Below are 16,610 nucleotides of genomic sequence, written 5' to 3'. Positions count from 1 at the left end.
TTGGAAATAAATTGTGTGCTTTTGTTGGCAGGTTGTTTTAAATTGTATGTTATGTGTAGGGCCACATTTTTGCTCCAATAATTCATAGGTCAGTGTTGGCTTAACAAAAGAAAATATTCATCTGTAAATGGTTAGCTGCAAGGACTCAACTGAAAATAAGTGAAAAAACAAGCAACTTTGAAAGACCTTCGGAAAGCCTGAAGAACTATTGCAGAAGACTACCAAAATAACAAGAAAGTCTGGTTCCTTGGAAGCAAAACATGTAGAAATGAGAGGTGACTCAGGACTTTTGCACAGCACTGTATTAGTTTTTAAATATTAAAACAGAATTAAAACTCCTCTGCCACAACAAACAGTAAACAGTGCACTTGCTCTACCAATAACGCGCAGCTGGTGTCGCTAACAAAAAACAAAGAAGAAGAGAAAAGTCACCTTCCGTGACACTGGGTGGCGCCATAATCGAGTAGTGTTTGCGGAAGTGTTCTTCATCACCCCACCAACAACGAGTAAACAGATCCACAGGATGCCGCGAGGCGCTGAGTTTTAGTCCTTCAATGTGAAACGATATGACTGTTTAGCCGCGATAAGGAAGCTCACCGTGAATAATTTGTACACACACAGGGATTGGGACACGGGTTAGCAACCGGAGCAGGCTGAGAGGCTTCTGAGTGCAAAGATGCCTGTGCTGCGTTAAGCTAGCATGCTAAGCTAAGTGCTAGCCTTCCCCAACAAACTCGTCCGGACATGGCAGCGGGAGCCGGAGCCGCTACCAGCGGCTCTCTGGAGTCCACTTTGGACAGAAAGTTACAAAATGTGACCAACACCATGGACTCGATTCAAGGACTGTCAGCGTGGTGCATCGACAACAAGAAGTACCACAGTGTGATAGTGCGACACTGGATCAAGTGCTTGAAGAAATGTAAGTAGCCCTACTGCCTGCACCTTTGAACTCGTTTGAGCTCAACGATCGCAATGGTTGCAATGAGATGTTTGTGCTTATACATATTTTAAATATAGTTTTTATTCCTGCTGTTTGACGAATCATACCTTTATCCGGGCGCGTTAAGGTCTTTGTCCTATTTGCCTTAGGTTGAAATGCCGGGAAACGGTGGAGTTTAAAACTGGCGCTCCTTTGACAGCAGGGACATTCAAGCTGTCATCCATGTGCACACTATAGCCTGCGTTTACCCGCGTAGTCTACAAATAGTTTATAAACTAATGTGCAGAGTAGTGAACCTGTCAAATTTACAGTTCTGACAGTGCTACAAGAGGTCAGCCTGTGCCAGCTTTACAGGCTACAACGGGAAATTCAAGATTTAACAGCCTACCAGATCACTACATGTTATGAGACTGGAAAGACAGTTTTGTTACCAAACTGTATGACTGAACTATTTGTAGTCAGCTCATGGGGAACAGTGACGTTTTGGATGGGGCGGGACACCAATGTCCATCTATAATATATAGACCAGCGATGTCATACTCTTTTTTTTTTTTTTTTTTTTTTTTTTTTTTTTTACATCGAGAGCCACATACGGCTTACTTTGATTGTAATTGGGACAGATGAGTGAAACCCTCCTTTCTGTCAATGTAAACAAATTTAAATAAACATTAAATAATGAGATATCTTAATATATTAAAAAGTGCAATTTCAACAGTTCATCTAATTTGGTCTACACGTTAAGAAATGTTGCTCTAGTAAACCTGCCAGTATGATTCTTTGTGCTTACATTGTAAGAAATTAATATGTAAAATTACAGCAAAAGTTCTGGTAACTCATTGCCCAGACTGTCCGATAATTATAAAACAGGAAGTTTTTCTTAATTCGCAGTAAACTTTCTGTTTCTCTTTCTTTTTCTTACCTTGGACCGGGTGTATAAACAAACAAACAGAATTTTCTTTTGTTGATAGTGAAAAAAACAGGAATTTCTGTGTCATTTAATTTTTTGTCCTTTACATATTACACTGTTGTAGTATGAATGGCCAAGGAGAAGGTCTTTCTCAGTAGGAAATGCTGTAAAAGTGGGTCGTATTGGAGTCCTTGGCAGGTCAAATTTGTCCCCCGGTGCCTTTTGCTTGAAAACCCTGATGTAGACAAAATATATTCTGTTACCGTAAACCTGCGCTGGGCAGTTAATTTATCCATGGGGCCACAATTGGGGTCTTTTTGATTTTTTGGGGTCTAAAAATCTACTTTCACCAGAAGCAGTGTATAAAGAAATAAAAAGTAACAATAAGCAGAATGAGTTCAGTGTACAGGTGCGGCCTTCCACAGCAGTTTTAGTTCCTCGTGTGGCCCGCTGGAGTAAACTAATGTTACTGAGTACACAAACTCACTTTAAGTATTGGAGTTGTCACCGACACTTTGATTATTTACATGTTTGTTTGGAAATTTGTCAAACTGCACCAGGTTCTCAGTGGGGCTCTATTATTTATTTTATAATAAATCAGTCAGTACTTTGTGTTATTGCCAAGGTATTAGGAGATGCTTTTGCAGCCTTGATCACACATCTAGCTTTCTAGTAACTGTAATTAAGACACAGCTCCCACCAGTCTTACACTAAGAAGACAAATCTTATATCGTAAATCTTAATCCTTGCTAGGACCAATCCTTTTGCCTTATACATTTTTTCACTTGGGTAGTGTCATCGCTATGTATCAAATGTTCCCCTGTACAATCCATGCTTCAGGCAGCATCTGCTTAAGTGGAGCTCCTAACGGTTGAATCTACATTTTCAAGCCTTCACTGTGAGATTATATCAACAAAAGTACAATGTGCGTATTTTATTTGTGTAATTGGATTATGTTTGTGATTTAGATTCAGCTCACATTTTATGAATAATCAGTGCAGAAGTAGTTTAAACAGGTTCACAAACTTTTTCTTGCAGACGTGAGAATAGTGGTCTGTTTCTGATTCTCTGCAGAGCAGGTGAATAAATCTCATGCACAGCCCTTGAATAGTTTTCGAGTAATTTATTTTGACTTGCAGCTTAAGGATCATTCATATTGTTGGAATTGTCCAGTAATTTAAGACAAAGGCCATTGCTATTGAGACCTTTATACCTACTGTTCATTAATTTGTACTCTAGTGAGGTTTTAGCATTTGCTTTCAATTTAAAGTTCATCACTGTCTTTTGCTGATGAAGACAGCAAGGTATGTTCAGCGTGGAGCCTTATTAACAGCAGAGTTGTGGTTCTCCCTCTGTGATTGCAGTAAAGTGTTATCCTCTTTTAGACATTGTCTCCATTTTGTCATTAAAGATATGACTGTTTCATTATATCTGACACCTGAGTTTTCCATTTATGCAGTTTAAAGCCTGTTAGGGATTTTTCAGAGGCTTAGTGGTGTACCGTGAAGACAGATGTTTTAAACATCTGAATAACACTTAATAAATACATTTAAAAACATAGCATTTAAATGTATTAACTGGAAGCTACCAAAGCTTTCTGGATGAACTTGAGAACGAAAATAAGAAAGAAATTGTTAAATGTGCGGATTAATATATCAGATTTGTTACAGTAATTTGATTATTAATTTAATAGAAAGTATATCAAGCTTTTTGGCATTGCTGGCTCTCCTTTTTCTGTTTTGTACTGTTGTAAATTAAATCTAACCTTGTGTTCATCAGATAAAACAAGTGGACATTTTTGTCTCTATAGTGTCATATCTGGGGGGGGGTTGTGTTTTGTTTTTTTTGTTTTTTTTTACTATTTTGGAAAAGTCCTGAACCAGTGATGCCAAACTCATTTTACATTGACCATCACATACAGCCCGCTTTGTTCTTAGGTGGGTTGGTGGAGTGAAACTTTAACTACACGTTTATTCCCTGAGATATCTTAATATTAGATAAATAATGCAATTTCAACAGCATATCGTTTTTTTCCTACATGATAAATGTAGGAAAACACAAGCACCAGAAAACATTCTGGTAGCTCACTTTCCAGACTCTCCTGTGTTTATAAAACAAAGTGTTTGTTAATTGATGAAGATTTTGTTTCCTTTTTAATAGAAATGTCAATATTAGACAGTGAGACAGGAACTTCTGTTTCTGTCATTTAACAGACAGTGTCTTTCTATTGCGGGGCTTCCTCTGGTTTTGTATATATTCCTATTGCTTGTTATGCATTTCTGTTGTCTTACTATTTATATTTTAGTCCTGCACAGTTGGTATGGAGCACCCATGTACACGTGCAATGACAATAAAAGACTAACCTAATTGTTTATCTATTACTTAACTACTTTGGCGTGGTATTAATGGCTGCGGGACATCTTTATCAGCAGAAAAAGCTGTCAAACCTGTGAAAATATAGTTAAAAGGTCAAAAACATATGCCCTTTGTTGTATTTTCCAAAGCTGGGGGTCAGATTAGGTCAGATTGGCACCTTTGTCAGGCTGATTCAGGCCCCCGAGCCTTATGTTTGCCACCTCTGTCCTAAACAAAACAACAGGGGTGCCCATATGGAAAAGAAATAGAAAAAACTTATAAAAGACTTGCATAAGATGTGGCCTACTTCATATAGTAAATCATATAAGGCTTATATGATTTACTCATGAAAGTGGCCACTTTCTCATTACTTTCATATATTGTTTTAGTAAGTATCCAAAACATACAAGTTTCATTTATATAATTTTTCAAGGGATCTTATATCTTTTTTCACTCTTGTATGCTTTTCATACAAATTTCACACAAGACAGATACAAACTTTATAAGATTTATATATATCTTTTCCATATGGTGGGGTCGAACTTACTTAATACTACTACTGCACTAAGGTATTTTTAATATACCTACATCTTACTAACTGCACCCTAATTGTAAGTAGTATTAAGTCAGTGCACCAGATTGGCTGGAGATAAGCTGGAAAACATTAACATTGTCCAACAGAAATGTCTTGATTTAAAAAAAAAAAAAAAAAAAAAAAAGATCCCAGATCTTATGTTTAAACAAAAATAGTAAAACCACAGATCACTGTACAGAGTTAGGGACAGTAATTAAAAACCAGTTCCAGTGAAGAATCCATACCAAAATTTCCGGTTTGTCAAAGTTGTATCAGTTCCTCTTCCTGATAAGAGGAATATTTTTTCTTTCACTTTGCAGAGCAATGGTGTCAAGCATGGCAGTGGAGCTTCTGCACACCCACTTTCAAGTATTTCTCAGGCTCAAAGAGAATGAAGTCTTTCTTACACATAAGCTGAGGAAAAAACATGTAAAATCAGATTGTAGATGCCCTTCATCTCTTAGAGCACATAAAAGACGTGTTCTCACTAATGGAAATGCTGTATTCGGTTTAGGCTGCCCAAGAACAGGAGGGATCTTAAACGTAAAAACGTTTTAAAACAGTCGTGTTGATGTTGAAAAACACACAAACATGGATCAGGTCAGTAAAAGAATCAATAATGAATCTGACCTATAAGCAGAATCGATAATGGCTTTGGAATCAATGAAGTTGTATCAATATCCATCACCAGATGGGGTTCACTGACCTTTTGGTGACGTCTTTTGCAGTAATTTCTTCAGCTTCTGCTGGCTGTGTGTGTGTGTGTGTGTGTGTGTGTGTGTGTGTGTGTGTGTGTGTGTGTGTGTGTGTGTGTGTGTGTGTGTGTGTGTGAGAGAGAGAGAGAGACAGAAAGAAATACACTACTGTTTGGAAAGCTTGATTCAACTGGAGACGTTCTTCATTGGGTGAGGGGGTGGTGGTTAGCAGTGCTGCCCGTCAGCAAGAGGTCCTGCGTTCAAATCCATCATCTTGTTACGTCTTTCTGTTTAGAGTTTGCATGCTCTTCTGTTGTCTGCGTGGGTCCTCTCTGGATACTCTGACCTCCTCCTACAAACATGCAGTTAGTGGGTTTTGTGAGTTGTAGTGAGGTGTGTTTGAATAGTTCTGTCTCTGTGTGTTAGGCGAGGTGGACTCGTGTCCAGGATGTATCCCGCCTCTTGACCTATGGCAGCTAGGATAGGCTCCTTTTGATAATGCCTGCACTGCTGTGCATGTGTTGCACATGCGTTGAACGGGCCGCTTTGTAATTTAATATACAAGAGGCTGACTAGTCAGTCACTAGTCTAAAAATTTAGAAAATCAGCTGATTCCAGATCACTGTATCTCTAGTTAAAACATAGACTGTATGTAAAAGATGACTAGCCACTGTGATGTCACCGATTTTGAAGCCTCGAGCTGATTGTTTCCACCTTTTAATGAAGGTATTCATAGATGGCTGTCTTTGGCTCTCGCTTGCCTGTTTCGCTGTTAATCTTGGTCGCAGTGATTTTACAGTTACCTGAAACGGTGTTTGACTTTGGAGAATTTAGAGTGATCTCTGAGCATATTACAATTTTGTTCTTCTAACGTGATCACACTCGCGGATCTCAGTGCTGCAGGAGAAATTTCAAAGTAAACTGTTTTGTAGTGTTTGGGGTTTGTGTTTAGGGTTCAAACCCTCAGCATAATAAGGAAAACAACAGCCTTTTGCTTTTCTACTCGTGATGAGTAAGAAGCGTGGCTTTCATCTGTCATCTAGACAATTAGAGAATTAATAGAGACTTGATTATTTAAAGCAAAATTATTTACTTACAGAGAATTGAAATTAGTTGCATTGCAGACTTATTTTGCATCTGGATGTTGGTTATTTTATCAAGCACTGATTAAACTATTGCCCAGGAGATATTATGAGCTGATATCATATCATAAATATAAAAAAAACTGCAAATAAAAATGACACATGGTGTGTATAAACCATAAAACAGGCATTTTTAAAACTCCTTGTTTAGGTCATAAAATGTGAACAAAGATTGTGTAAATGATTTCACGTCATGTTTAACAGTTAGCTGTTGATTAAATATTCTTGCTAGCTGTTGACTGCATGCTATCTTTTCTGTGTTGTTTATGAATCTGATTTATCACTTCAGACTTAATCACACATGTCTATAATGGATTTTTGTCATTTATTCAGTTTAACTGGGCGTTAAGTAAAAATGTTGACCTTTTTATAAAGTACAAAAATTATAAATTGATAATAAATTAAGCAGTATGTTGGACCACTACTGATTTTGACCTATATTTAATAAAATAGGTGAAAGAGAGCTGAGCTGCTTCTCCGGCTCAACTGGTTTCAAGTCAGATTTTTTCATATGCACATTTAAAAATGGGACACATGCTGTGCAGCAACAAAAACAGTAAAAACGATGAAAGATTTAAGGGAATGAACAGCCGCAGATAAAAGCACCATAATTAGAAGCAGTCTGGTTCAAACAAGCTAACATCAGCGCCTCTGTTTCAAGGTTCTTTATTTGTCACATGCATAGTTATACAAGTATAACACACAGTGAAATGTAGCCCTGTTTCCTCCAACAGCTGACGCCTCACATAGGCTCAACCTGCTATACCTCGCCAATGACGTCATCCAGAACTGTAAAAGGAAAAATGCCATCGTTTACCGAACGGCATTCGCCGAGGTGCTTCTAGACGCCTTCCAGCTGGTTAAGTAAGTGCTTTGTAGTAAGTGCTCCACTGGTGCAATGTTTCTTTCTGCTGCTCTCTACCTTTCAGTGTTTCTTGTCCATCATTCCTCTCATTTGTTTCATTTGGACTCACATAAATCCAGCAGCCATCATTATAGTTTTTATCATCTCCCCTCTCTGTAGCTGTGAAGGTGACTCAAAGGTGATAAAATCAGCAGAGAGGATACTGTCCATCTGGGAGGAGAGAGGTGTGTATTCGGGGACTCTCATTGCCGACCTTAAGAACGCCCTGATCAAAGAGGAGTCCCCTCCTGTCACTCCTGTGGAGCAAAAAAGTAAGTTTGCTTATTATTTTTATAATTTTTAATTTTATTAGACGCACCATCTTAACATGAAACTTGTCGTTACCAGTCGTGGCACCTTGTACAGTTAATTGTATTTTAATTGCAGTTACAGTTTTGGCTGTGATTATGAAAACACAATTTATTTAATTTTTAATTTAATTGGCTTTAAGACAAGTTTCTTATTTATTAGGTTTAATACATCCATAGTTTTCCCAGAGTTTAGGAATAATTCCGTTAAATAATGTTGCATTTCATTCTGTTGTGTAGATTTCTGGGTGTTTGTAGTTAATTTTGCTGTTTGAGTTTATGGGCTTTTTATTTATTTTAAAGCTCCAGCCGAGTCTAAAGCTGATCTACGATCCAAGGTCGTTGCTGAATTTGTGGTAAGTGTGATGTTAGAGTTTAAAGCTCCTCACTAAACTCCAGCTGTGCCGTTTTACAAGCACGGTTGTTATCGTCTTGTCTTTGACTCAAACACTGTGATCAGACTTTGTTGCGCTTATGATATGACTGACTGCTCCCTCTGCTTTAGCCGCAGGCACTCATAGACCAGCTGGCCAAGTACAAGAGATCTGTGGAGGAGGTCGACCTCAGAGAGAAACAGCTGGCAGCTATGAGGGTTGACATCTTCAGTTCTGATGCCCTCAAGAAACTCAAAGGTATTTTATTCTTTTTGCTGCTATACAGCCTAACCTGGAGCGATAGGAAGGATGGGTTATGACTTTGACGATTTCCTCACATTACTGCTTGGTTCTTGCAGATAAGGCAGGAGGAAAGAAGTTCTCCAAGGACTTTGAGGAAGGAAGCGCACAGCTACAGGAGTTCGTGAAGTTCTTTGATAAACAAAACAAAATCCTACCTCAACTCATGGAGGCACTCACCAACGCAGATATCTTCTATGAGATGCAGTACAAGGAAGTGAAGATTGTAGCTAACGTAAGTGAAAGATGTTTATTTTTAATTTGTATTTTTGTTGTTGTTGTTGTTCTAAAGCATGAAGAAATTCAGTTACCTGTAGGTTTATTACCCAGCTTGTGTTGGGCATTTTGGTACATTATGTTTTAGACTCTTATGTTGCTAGCTGTAGATAAACCTTATGCCTCTCTATCTTGCTGTTTGAATTTGCGTGAAGTCTGTATTAAAACTGGCTAATAGACTTAACATTTACATTTTCATGTATTTAAACTCCGTTGCTTCTCCTCTCAAGGCCTACCAAACATTTGCTAACCGGGTGTCCCACCTCAAGCGTAAGCTGGACACCTTGAAGTCCACCTTGCCCGACCTGGACGAGTCACCCATCCCCTCTCCCTCGGCAGACGCTCCATCTCCAACAGGCTCAGAGTCACCTTTCCACGGTCTGGAAATGGCCCACCCCGATCCAGACCTCGATGGTTCTGCAATGGACGATGATGCAGAGCCCCCAGCCCCGAGCCCTCTGTCCTCCCCGGGGGGGTCTCCCAGAGACACAGAGGCTCTCGGTGAGAATGACAATCGCGAGGTGGAGGACATGGAGCTGTCTGAGGACGAAATGGAGAGTGGGGGCATCATAGGTAAGGAGGGAGTAATGTTTTGGGATTTCAAGCCTCTGCAATGCTTTTTAAGTGCTTTGTGGTTTTTATATTGGTCTTCAGTACTTTACTAAAAAGAATGAAATGACAAACACAGGAGAGATGGGCAAGCACCGTAATGACACAAAAGTTCTCAAGCATTGCATGATAATCATTGTTTCAACTTTTGCAGTAGCATCTTTTGAACCTGCTGTCGGTAGTAGTTAATACAGATGTTGCATGGTGTCATCTAACTAGTTCAAATGTTCCGAGTTTTAATTTTAAAAGCAGTCTTTTTACATATTTCGTTTGTTTTGAGATAAGCTGGCTTGTTAAAGTTTTTCCTGGAGGAAAAAAAGGGCCTTTTGGATTTGACTGCGTTCAAAATAAGAAAGGTGATGAGTCTGTGTTACCTTATTTGACAGAAGTTTGACAGTTTTCTTCTCATTTCTGACCATTTAATGAAGACAAAATGTCTGTTATACACAATCTGATGAGACTCCATGGAAGAAACAGCATCTGCGCAGTAGCTGATGTGCACATTCTTAAATTGACCTGCATGTTAAAATAGGAATATTCTTCCTCAATGTAGTTTGAGTTCTAGCGTGTGCCCAGCCCACCGCCATCACATATCACAGAGTATGCATTTACTTAGATGGATGCATTGTGATCACAGGTGAAACCATCGCCTGCTGTGGACATCTGGTAAAGCTCTGCATCAAAGATAAATCAGGCTTTACAAATCACACCTGTTATTTAGAGGAATTCATTAATCCTGAAGCATCCAAGCAGTTTTAGTGGCTACGCTGACCAAATGGAGTCATTTCAAAACTGGAGCCAGATGTGGCAGAGTTGAAGTTTTCGTTGCAAGTGACTAGGGTTAGAAATTGGTACGTCAGAGAGAGACGGCACAGGTCGAGGAAATTGGAGACAAAGTTAGAGAAGCAAGGCTAAGGATGCTGAATATGGAATAGCACAAAGGAGGTTCATGGATGTAGTGAATGAGGACATGGAGAAAGTCGGGATGACAGTATAAGCTGGTAGGGATAGGATGGTATAGAAGTAAATAATTAGCTTTGGTTACCGCTAAAGAGAAAATGTTCTAATGTAATTATCCATCTTGAGCTAATTTTGAGCATCAGGTCTCTGCAAAAGCAAATCTCAGTACCCTACATCTCTAGGAAACATTTTTAATATTAAAACACTTGTCAATATACAGCTAGAGTCATAAATATATTTTCTGTTCTCTTTTTTGCACCGCATTCCTTCCTGCAACCATTATTTGAGTAACTTTTGAGAAATTTGCCCTGGAAATCAGGTGACAGCGACAAAATTAGTCACAAAAACCAAATGTAGAGGAACTGCACTTAGCTGCACCATTACATTGGCCCTCACTCACTGTTATCGCTGCCATATTTTCTTTCCTCAGTTGAAGAGCGGACAGAACCCGTTCTCCACCCAGAGGTGCCCGCACCGATGCCTGCAAAAAGCGTGCCATTAGTAGCGACAGAGCAGCCCACCGTCGCACAGATCGCGCCTCCCATTACCGCTCCAGCGGCCGCTCTGGAAAGTGTGGACATGAATAAAATTGGCTCCATCCTCAACAGCTTAAGCTCAGTCGTGAAGAACACAGGTGAGTAGCGAGGGCCTTTTTGTGACATGCACATAGATGATTTCTTTCAATTCTTTCAAAATAAAATAAAATCTTCCACGTGCCGTCATTAAGCGTGTCTCGACTTCTGCTGTGGAAAAACCAACTGGGTTTGCAATGTGTTTGGAGCGTTAATATCTTTGCAGTGTCATTAATTTTTAATGTAGAGATAAACAAAAAGATCCTGAGAGCATATGTGAGTATGTACTTAAGCTGCATATATGTTTTCAGTGTCTTTAGATTGCATAGATTTAACAGAGTATTTAAGTTAATCCAGTAGGTTTGTCAAATGTCAAAGTTAGTTTGTTTTAAATATGCCTCATAATGCATAAATCTATGAATGAACATTTGGCCTTCACAGATCTGTTAACTGTCTAATAAAAAGTTAGTATATGGTGGGTTACTCTGTGAGTGAGTGTAGCTTTGTTTTTTGCAGCGCCCTTAGTGGAGACTCCTCCTGCAGCTGCCCCCGCTGTCTCCTCAGTTAAGAGCACGCCTGCTCTTCCTGTGGCAGCACAGGACCCCAGTTCACTGGTTAGTATCCTCTCCAAGGTAGAAGTGAGTCCTGCAGACCTCCTCAGTGCTCTGTCCAAAGTCCAGGGTCAAAGCAGCCTCGAAGGTGAGAGTCAACCTTTACTTAAAGTATTCAAAGAAATGTTGATTTATAGCAGCACCCTTGCTTATCTTTCTTCTATCTTCCTTGTGCCCCTTAGGCATCACCTCTGTTGTGGGCAGCTCAGCTGACTCCTCCAGTACAGGCAAGATTACTGCCTCTCCTTCATCCACAGTTTCATCAGCGGTACCCTCTCAGAGCTTGCCTCACTCCTTTGGCACATCTGTGCTTCCCCTATCCAAATCTACTGCAAGGCAGAGCTCAAGCACCCAAGCATCCCCCCAGAATTCCAACCCTGCCTCTGCCCTGGTTCAGGCTCTTCATAGAGACATGGATTTGACAACAGATCCTGAACCACCCTCTACAAGTTTAGAGTCTAAAATACACAGCTTCTTGCAGGGAAACCCTGCTTTTAGTGCATTTGACTTGGTTTTTTCAACAAACCCAGCTCTCGGAAGCAATAATCATAGTCCGGTTACTTGCACAGACACCCAGGATGGGACACCTGTGCGGGACGAGGGGGGAGGCACGCCTACTCAGGATGAGATTATGGACAAGCCAATGGTGGTTCCATTTGCTCCCAAGTTAAGTCAGTCATCTGTTGAATCTGCAATAATGGCTCCTGTTGCATACCAGAATAGCACACAGCCGAACCCCAACAATCCTCAACAGCCTGCTCACCTGCAGCCAGGTGTGGCTCAGAATGGGCAGATCTACCAGGCGTACCCGTTTGGCAAACAGGAGATCTCTGAACATGGGATTACTGCCCCGGTTGGACATTACCAGCAGATTTCTGCACAGACAGGAGGGCCAGTGCCTGGAGAAAGAGCCCCAGGCAGTGCCGGTAACACACAGACTGCTGACAGCTTTCATGGGCCTAGTGAAAGGAGTTGGTACGGTGACACTTACCCAGAGGGGAGCTCTCAGCAGCCCAGGGGCTATAATATGCCTGGAGGGGCTCAAGAAAACAAGACATCCGGACGTTATCCATACCAAGCTGAGCAAACTCGTGAACCTCAAGAGCTGCTCTCCCAGCAGGGGGGCACCCCATTGCATGGTTTCTTTAAAAGCAATCTTCCTCCTGTCCCAAGGTTACCTCCCCCTCCTCGCGGTTTTGAGGTTTCCGTTTCATCGGCCAGCAATTCGATGATTCCTCCGGAGCAGCAGCCGATTCCCGGCACAGACTCTGGGGACGTGCTCGGGGCCAGAACTGAGAGTGTCATCAGTGGGATGGTGGTCCATGATCATCAACACAAATCCCTGTATCATCCTGATGAACATCTGTATGACACTGACCAGCATCGGCCACATCACCCTGAGGATTTACATCACCAGTCAGATGACCGGCATTACCAGGGGGACCTCGAGCGGCACCACGACGAACTCCTCCAGCACGAGCCCCCTTATTTCCAAGACAATCCTTATCACGGCCCAGATGACCCGTATTACAGACCAGGCAGCCCTCCACACCACTATCCCCGAGTTCGAGGCTGCCTCACTCCTCCACTCTCAAACTCAGAGGAGCCTTACTACGCCCACGACTACCCACATCACAGCCCCCCTGCTCCGCAATACCCCCCTAGGAGACCACCGCCTCATCACGAAATCCGTCATCCCGGTCTACGACCTCCGCATCGACCTCCTCACCCTGCACATCACCCACACCCCAGAGGACCTCCTCGCCCCCCATTTCCTCGATTTCAAGGTCCTGACCCGAGGTTTAGAGGCAAACGTCCAGGTCTAAGACCAGGAGGCCCAATGTTCCCCCCTAAGAGACCCTTTATGCCCCCACGGTACTGACTGAGCATGTAGCCCTGAGACTGCTCACAGTCAAAAGTCTTGGAGGTCATAAAAGCCTCTTAAAAACTGAAATGGAGACTGCAGGTGGATGAATGTGCAGTTATTGCACTGGGGTGGGCACGATGTGGCAAAGCTGAGCTGAAGAAGAATTAATTCAGCAGCTTCCAGAAGAAAAAAACTTTAAATGCAGAAGGAAAAAAGGGTGTGTGGAAGACTGAGGAGAGCCAACACCAAGAGACATAAAGAACACGGTGCCTCTGAGAGGGTTGCTGAGCTGAAGAGCGAAGACAGAAGATTAAAGAAGATAAGAGGTGGATATATATACATATATATATATATATAAAATTCACTTTTTGTATCATTTCCTCCAATATGAAGCACTACGTTAAATGTAAGCGTGTCAGAGTGCGTGCATGGTACGTGTGTGCATGCAGTCCAGTCTAAACCAACTAGACACAGATAGTTCCACACCTTTTTTGAAAGACAGTTATTTTTGCTAAGACGGTGAGAAAAGAGTGTAGTTGGTGCAGTGTTTCTGCTCTTATTTAGTTTTTCAGTGAGCAGTTTTGACTGCTTCAGTCCCGTATCAGCAGGATCCCATTAGCGTTTGAAAAATCGTTAATTTCAACTTGTCTTTGGGTATGACAAACAGAGTGTATGCTATGGAATTTCTGTTTCTTCTACAGTGCACATTAGCATATTTGGCGGAATTATTTCTCATTGTTCCAGCTCCAAATGTTCTGTGTTTTGTCTTTTTGTTTTTTGTGAAGCATTGCTTTTCCCCACCTATGCGCAAGATCCCTTCGGCGATAATTTTTACGTCCCGTTTAGGAAGGCGACACAAGTCTAGTCAAAGGGGGGGGGGGGGATTTTTTTTTCCAGCCTCCAACACCGACACAGAAGAAGTGCATTTCTGGAAGGAGGATGAAGACAGTCGGCTTCACTTTCGTTTATTTGTACTGACCAATAAAAATCTGAGTTTGAAAAAAGTGTCGTTTATTTATTTATTCTTTTTTTTTTTTTATCATCTCTGATCCCTGACCTGTTGCATCACTGCCTTTACTTCTGCATCACATTTAAAAGCACCTAAGCCAGGACCTCTAATTATTCACACAGAAATTATAACGCCACTGGGCCCATTACTCATGAACACGACTGCAGGTAACACTAAAGAGTGTTGTGGGGTTTCTTTTTTTTCTTTTTTTTTTTAAGCTATGGTTCATAATTTAAGGATTAAATCTATAATACTGTTTGGGAAATGTGTTCATCAATGTATCAGCATCCCATTAGGTTTAAAATACGTTGCTGCATCAGACCAGATAAAAGTGATATTAGAAGAAAAAGCTCCGTTTACTACATTTATTACATTTATAGGGATAGACATTTCTAAAGAAAAACATCTTAACTTGATAAGTCAGATTTTTGCTCTGAGTTACTTTTTTATTACATAAGTTTTTTGGTATTTAAGATAAATACGGTTAAAGAAGTAGTGTCCACACTGATTGTGTGTACCTCTGTGTGCATAGGTTACTTAGTTTAATCGAATCACATTTGCTCTGCTTTGTTGGGCAGATGCCCGAAAAGTTGCCTAGTAACAAGAATAAATTTGCAAAAGATTAGTTTGGCTGAGATCCAAAATAAAGTAGAGGCGGTTTTACGCGTAACTTGGATCCTTAAAGCAGTTAAAGGTCTGTTAGGTGTCTCCATGTGAGGCTGCCGTGCAGGGAGCATTAATGCAGTCAGTTTGGCTTAATTTGAAATGAACACGTTTTCAGTAAGGGTCTCTTGACTCCGCAAATATTCTCTTTAATTGAAGAGGTCCAGATCGATTTGGTGCCAAACACACACACACAGCCTCAGCGTGAGAATCACTCTAAAAGACAAAAGTGGTGATCAGTTGGATTGATTAGGCAGTTATAATCAAGTACCGAAAGACCCACTTCCCTTAATTCATTTGCAGTTTCTTAGTGCGGTCATTAAATTATTGCATTAAATCAAGTATGAGAAGTTAAAAAAAGACATTATTCTTGGGACTGTTATTTCTAAGTGCGTAAGCGGCAAATAATACAGCTTAATTTTTTTCCTTTTAAAAGTGTCGATGTGAATGGGCTCCTAACTCTGATAAATCCGTGCAGTTAAACCTGCCCTTAATTTAGGTCTACTTTAATTAGCACGGAGGTCGTTTAGGGAAATGAGTTTCGATTTTAGCAATAAATCCTTCCTTTCGCGCACACAAACACGAAAACAAAAAAAGCGGTGTTAGATGAAAACAATTGGAGGGAACAAATAGAAAACGAGTGCTCCCATTCGACATCTTTATTGGTCAGAAGTTAGTTTTTAATCTGCGGAGTTTACTTGGAAATTAAACATAGTCACAGGTGAGCCGGCCGTCGCCAGATGTCAGCACATCTTCCCAGAGTCACTTTGTTAGAGAGGGGAGGGGTAGCCTATAGCATGAAAAATTCAATAAATAACTAAATTATTCAGCATTTATCAGCCTTCATATCGGGGACGTGCGTAAATGTGTCAGGTCACCTTAGTGTACGCATTTTTCTTTGTGTTTACATAAAGGAAGAAGTGAGTGAACGTTACCTACACACACGCACCTCCTTCCCCCTGAATTTTTTTGAACTCATCCCCCGTTTCTCATCCCCTCCCCTCCTCGCTCCTGTTTTCATCCTCAGGGATCCAGAGCCACACTTTGATGTGTCTGATGTGATGGAAACCTTTCCCCCACATGTTAACTGATGAAGATGGTGGCGGCTCCTCTCTTTGAATCCTGCACCGCTCGCAGTGATGGCTCTTCACGGCCTGTTATGAACGCTGTGCACCGGTAAGGCTTTCAGTTTAATAGCTACATCAGAAACTAAGTGCCACCAGCAGGAAATCAAAACAATCAATACAGAGTGGGGGGAAAATAAAATGTTGAAAATGGTTCTATTTGTTCTCCGACCCTGTGTGTGTGTGTCTGGGTGTGTTTGTGAGTGAGGAAACACAGGAAACGAGGACCGCTGGACATAGAGGACCATGTGAGTACAACCAGGATTATTAATAACCTTATGAATAATTACAGCTATTTTATTGCCTTCTCTTTACATTGCTTTAAACAAATCTGTGCTTTTCATGCTTCCAACCTGTACAGATACCCATTAAATGCATGTTTTTGTGGAATAAATGATCATTGTGCAAATGAAAACAAAA

The 16,610-nt window shown here is 40.9% G+C and overlaps 1 protein-coding gene across 4 annotated transcripts in view; it reads left to right on the top strand.

Moving 5' to 3' along the window:
- Window positions 1-460: 460 nt before the first annotated feature.
- Window positions 461-16,610, top strand: part of rprd2a (regulation of nuclear pre-mRNA domain containing 2a) — a 16,242-nt gene continuing 92 nt past the window's right edge. The window contains exons 1-12 of one of the 4 annotated variants that reach the window (XR_014917514.1): window positions 461-919; window positions 7,348-7,477; window positions 7,638-7,789; window positions 8,129-8,181; window positions 8,331-8,457; window positions 8,559-8,734; window positions 9,006-9,348; window positions 10,775-10,978; window positions 11,433-11,615; window positions 11,710-13,720; window positions 16,094-16,242; window positions 16,399-16,610. The exon at window positions 16,399-16,610 is cut by the window's right edge and continues 91 nt beyond it. Coding sequence is in view for 1 of the 4 variants with exons in the window: in XM_085446135.1 (XP_085302261.1) it covers window positions 745-919; window positions 7,348-7,477; window positions 7,638-7,789; window positions 8,129-8,181; window positions 8,331-8,457; window positions 8,559-8,734; window positions 9,006-9,348; window positions 10,775-10,978; window positions 11,433-11,615; window positions 11,710-13,409 (3,243 nt within the window). In the remaining 3 variants the exon portion in view is untranslated. Of the gene's footprint in view, window positions 920-7,347; window positions 7,478-7,637; window positions 7,790-8,128; window positions 8,182-8,330; window positions 8,458-8,558; window positions 8,735-9,005; window positions 9,349-10,774; window positions 10,979-11,432; window positions 11,616-11,709; window positions 14,399-16,093 lie in introns of those variants that run through there. The other 3 variants (XR_014917513.1, XR_014917512.1, XM_085446135.1) reach the window with 3 other exon arrangements.

The sequence above is a fragment of the Copadichromis virginalis genome, linkage group LG22 (assembly GCF_057382275.1).
Source record: "Copadichromis virginalis isolate Kocher_CV1m ecotype Utaka linkage group LG22, C_Virginalis_male_GT1.1, whole genome shotgun sequence".
Lineage (NCBI taxonomy): Eukaryota > Metazoa > Chordata > Actinopteri > Cichliformes > Cichlidae > Copadichromis > Copadichromis virginalis.
This window is presented reverse-complemented; position numbering and strand designations above follow the sequence as displayed.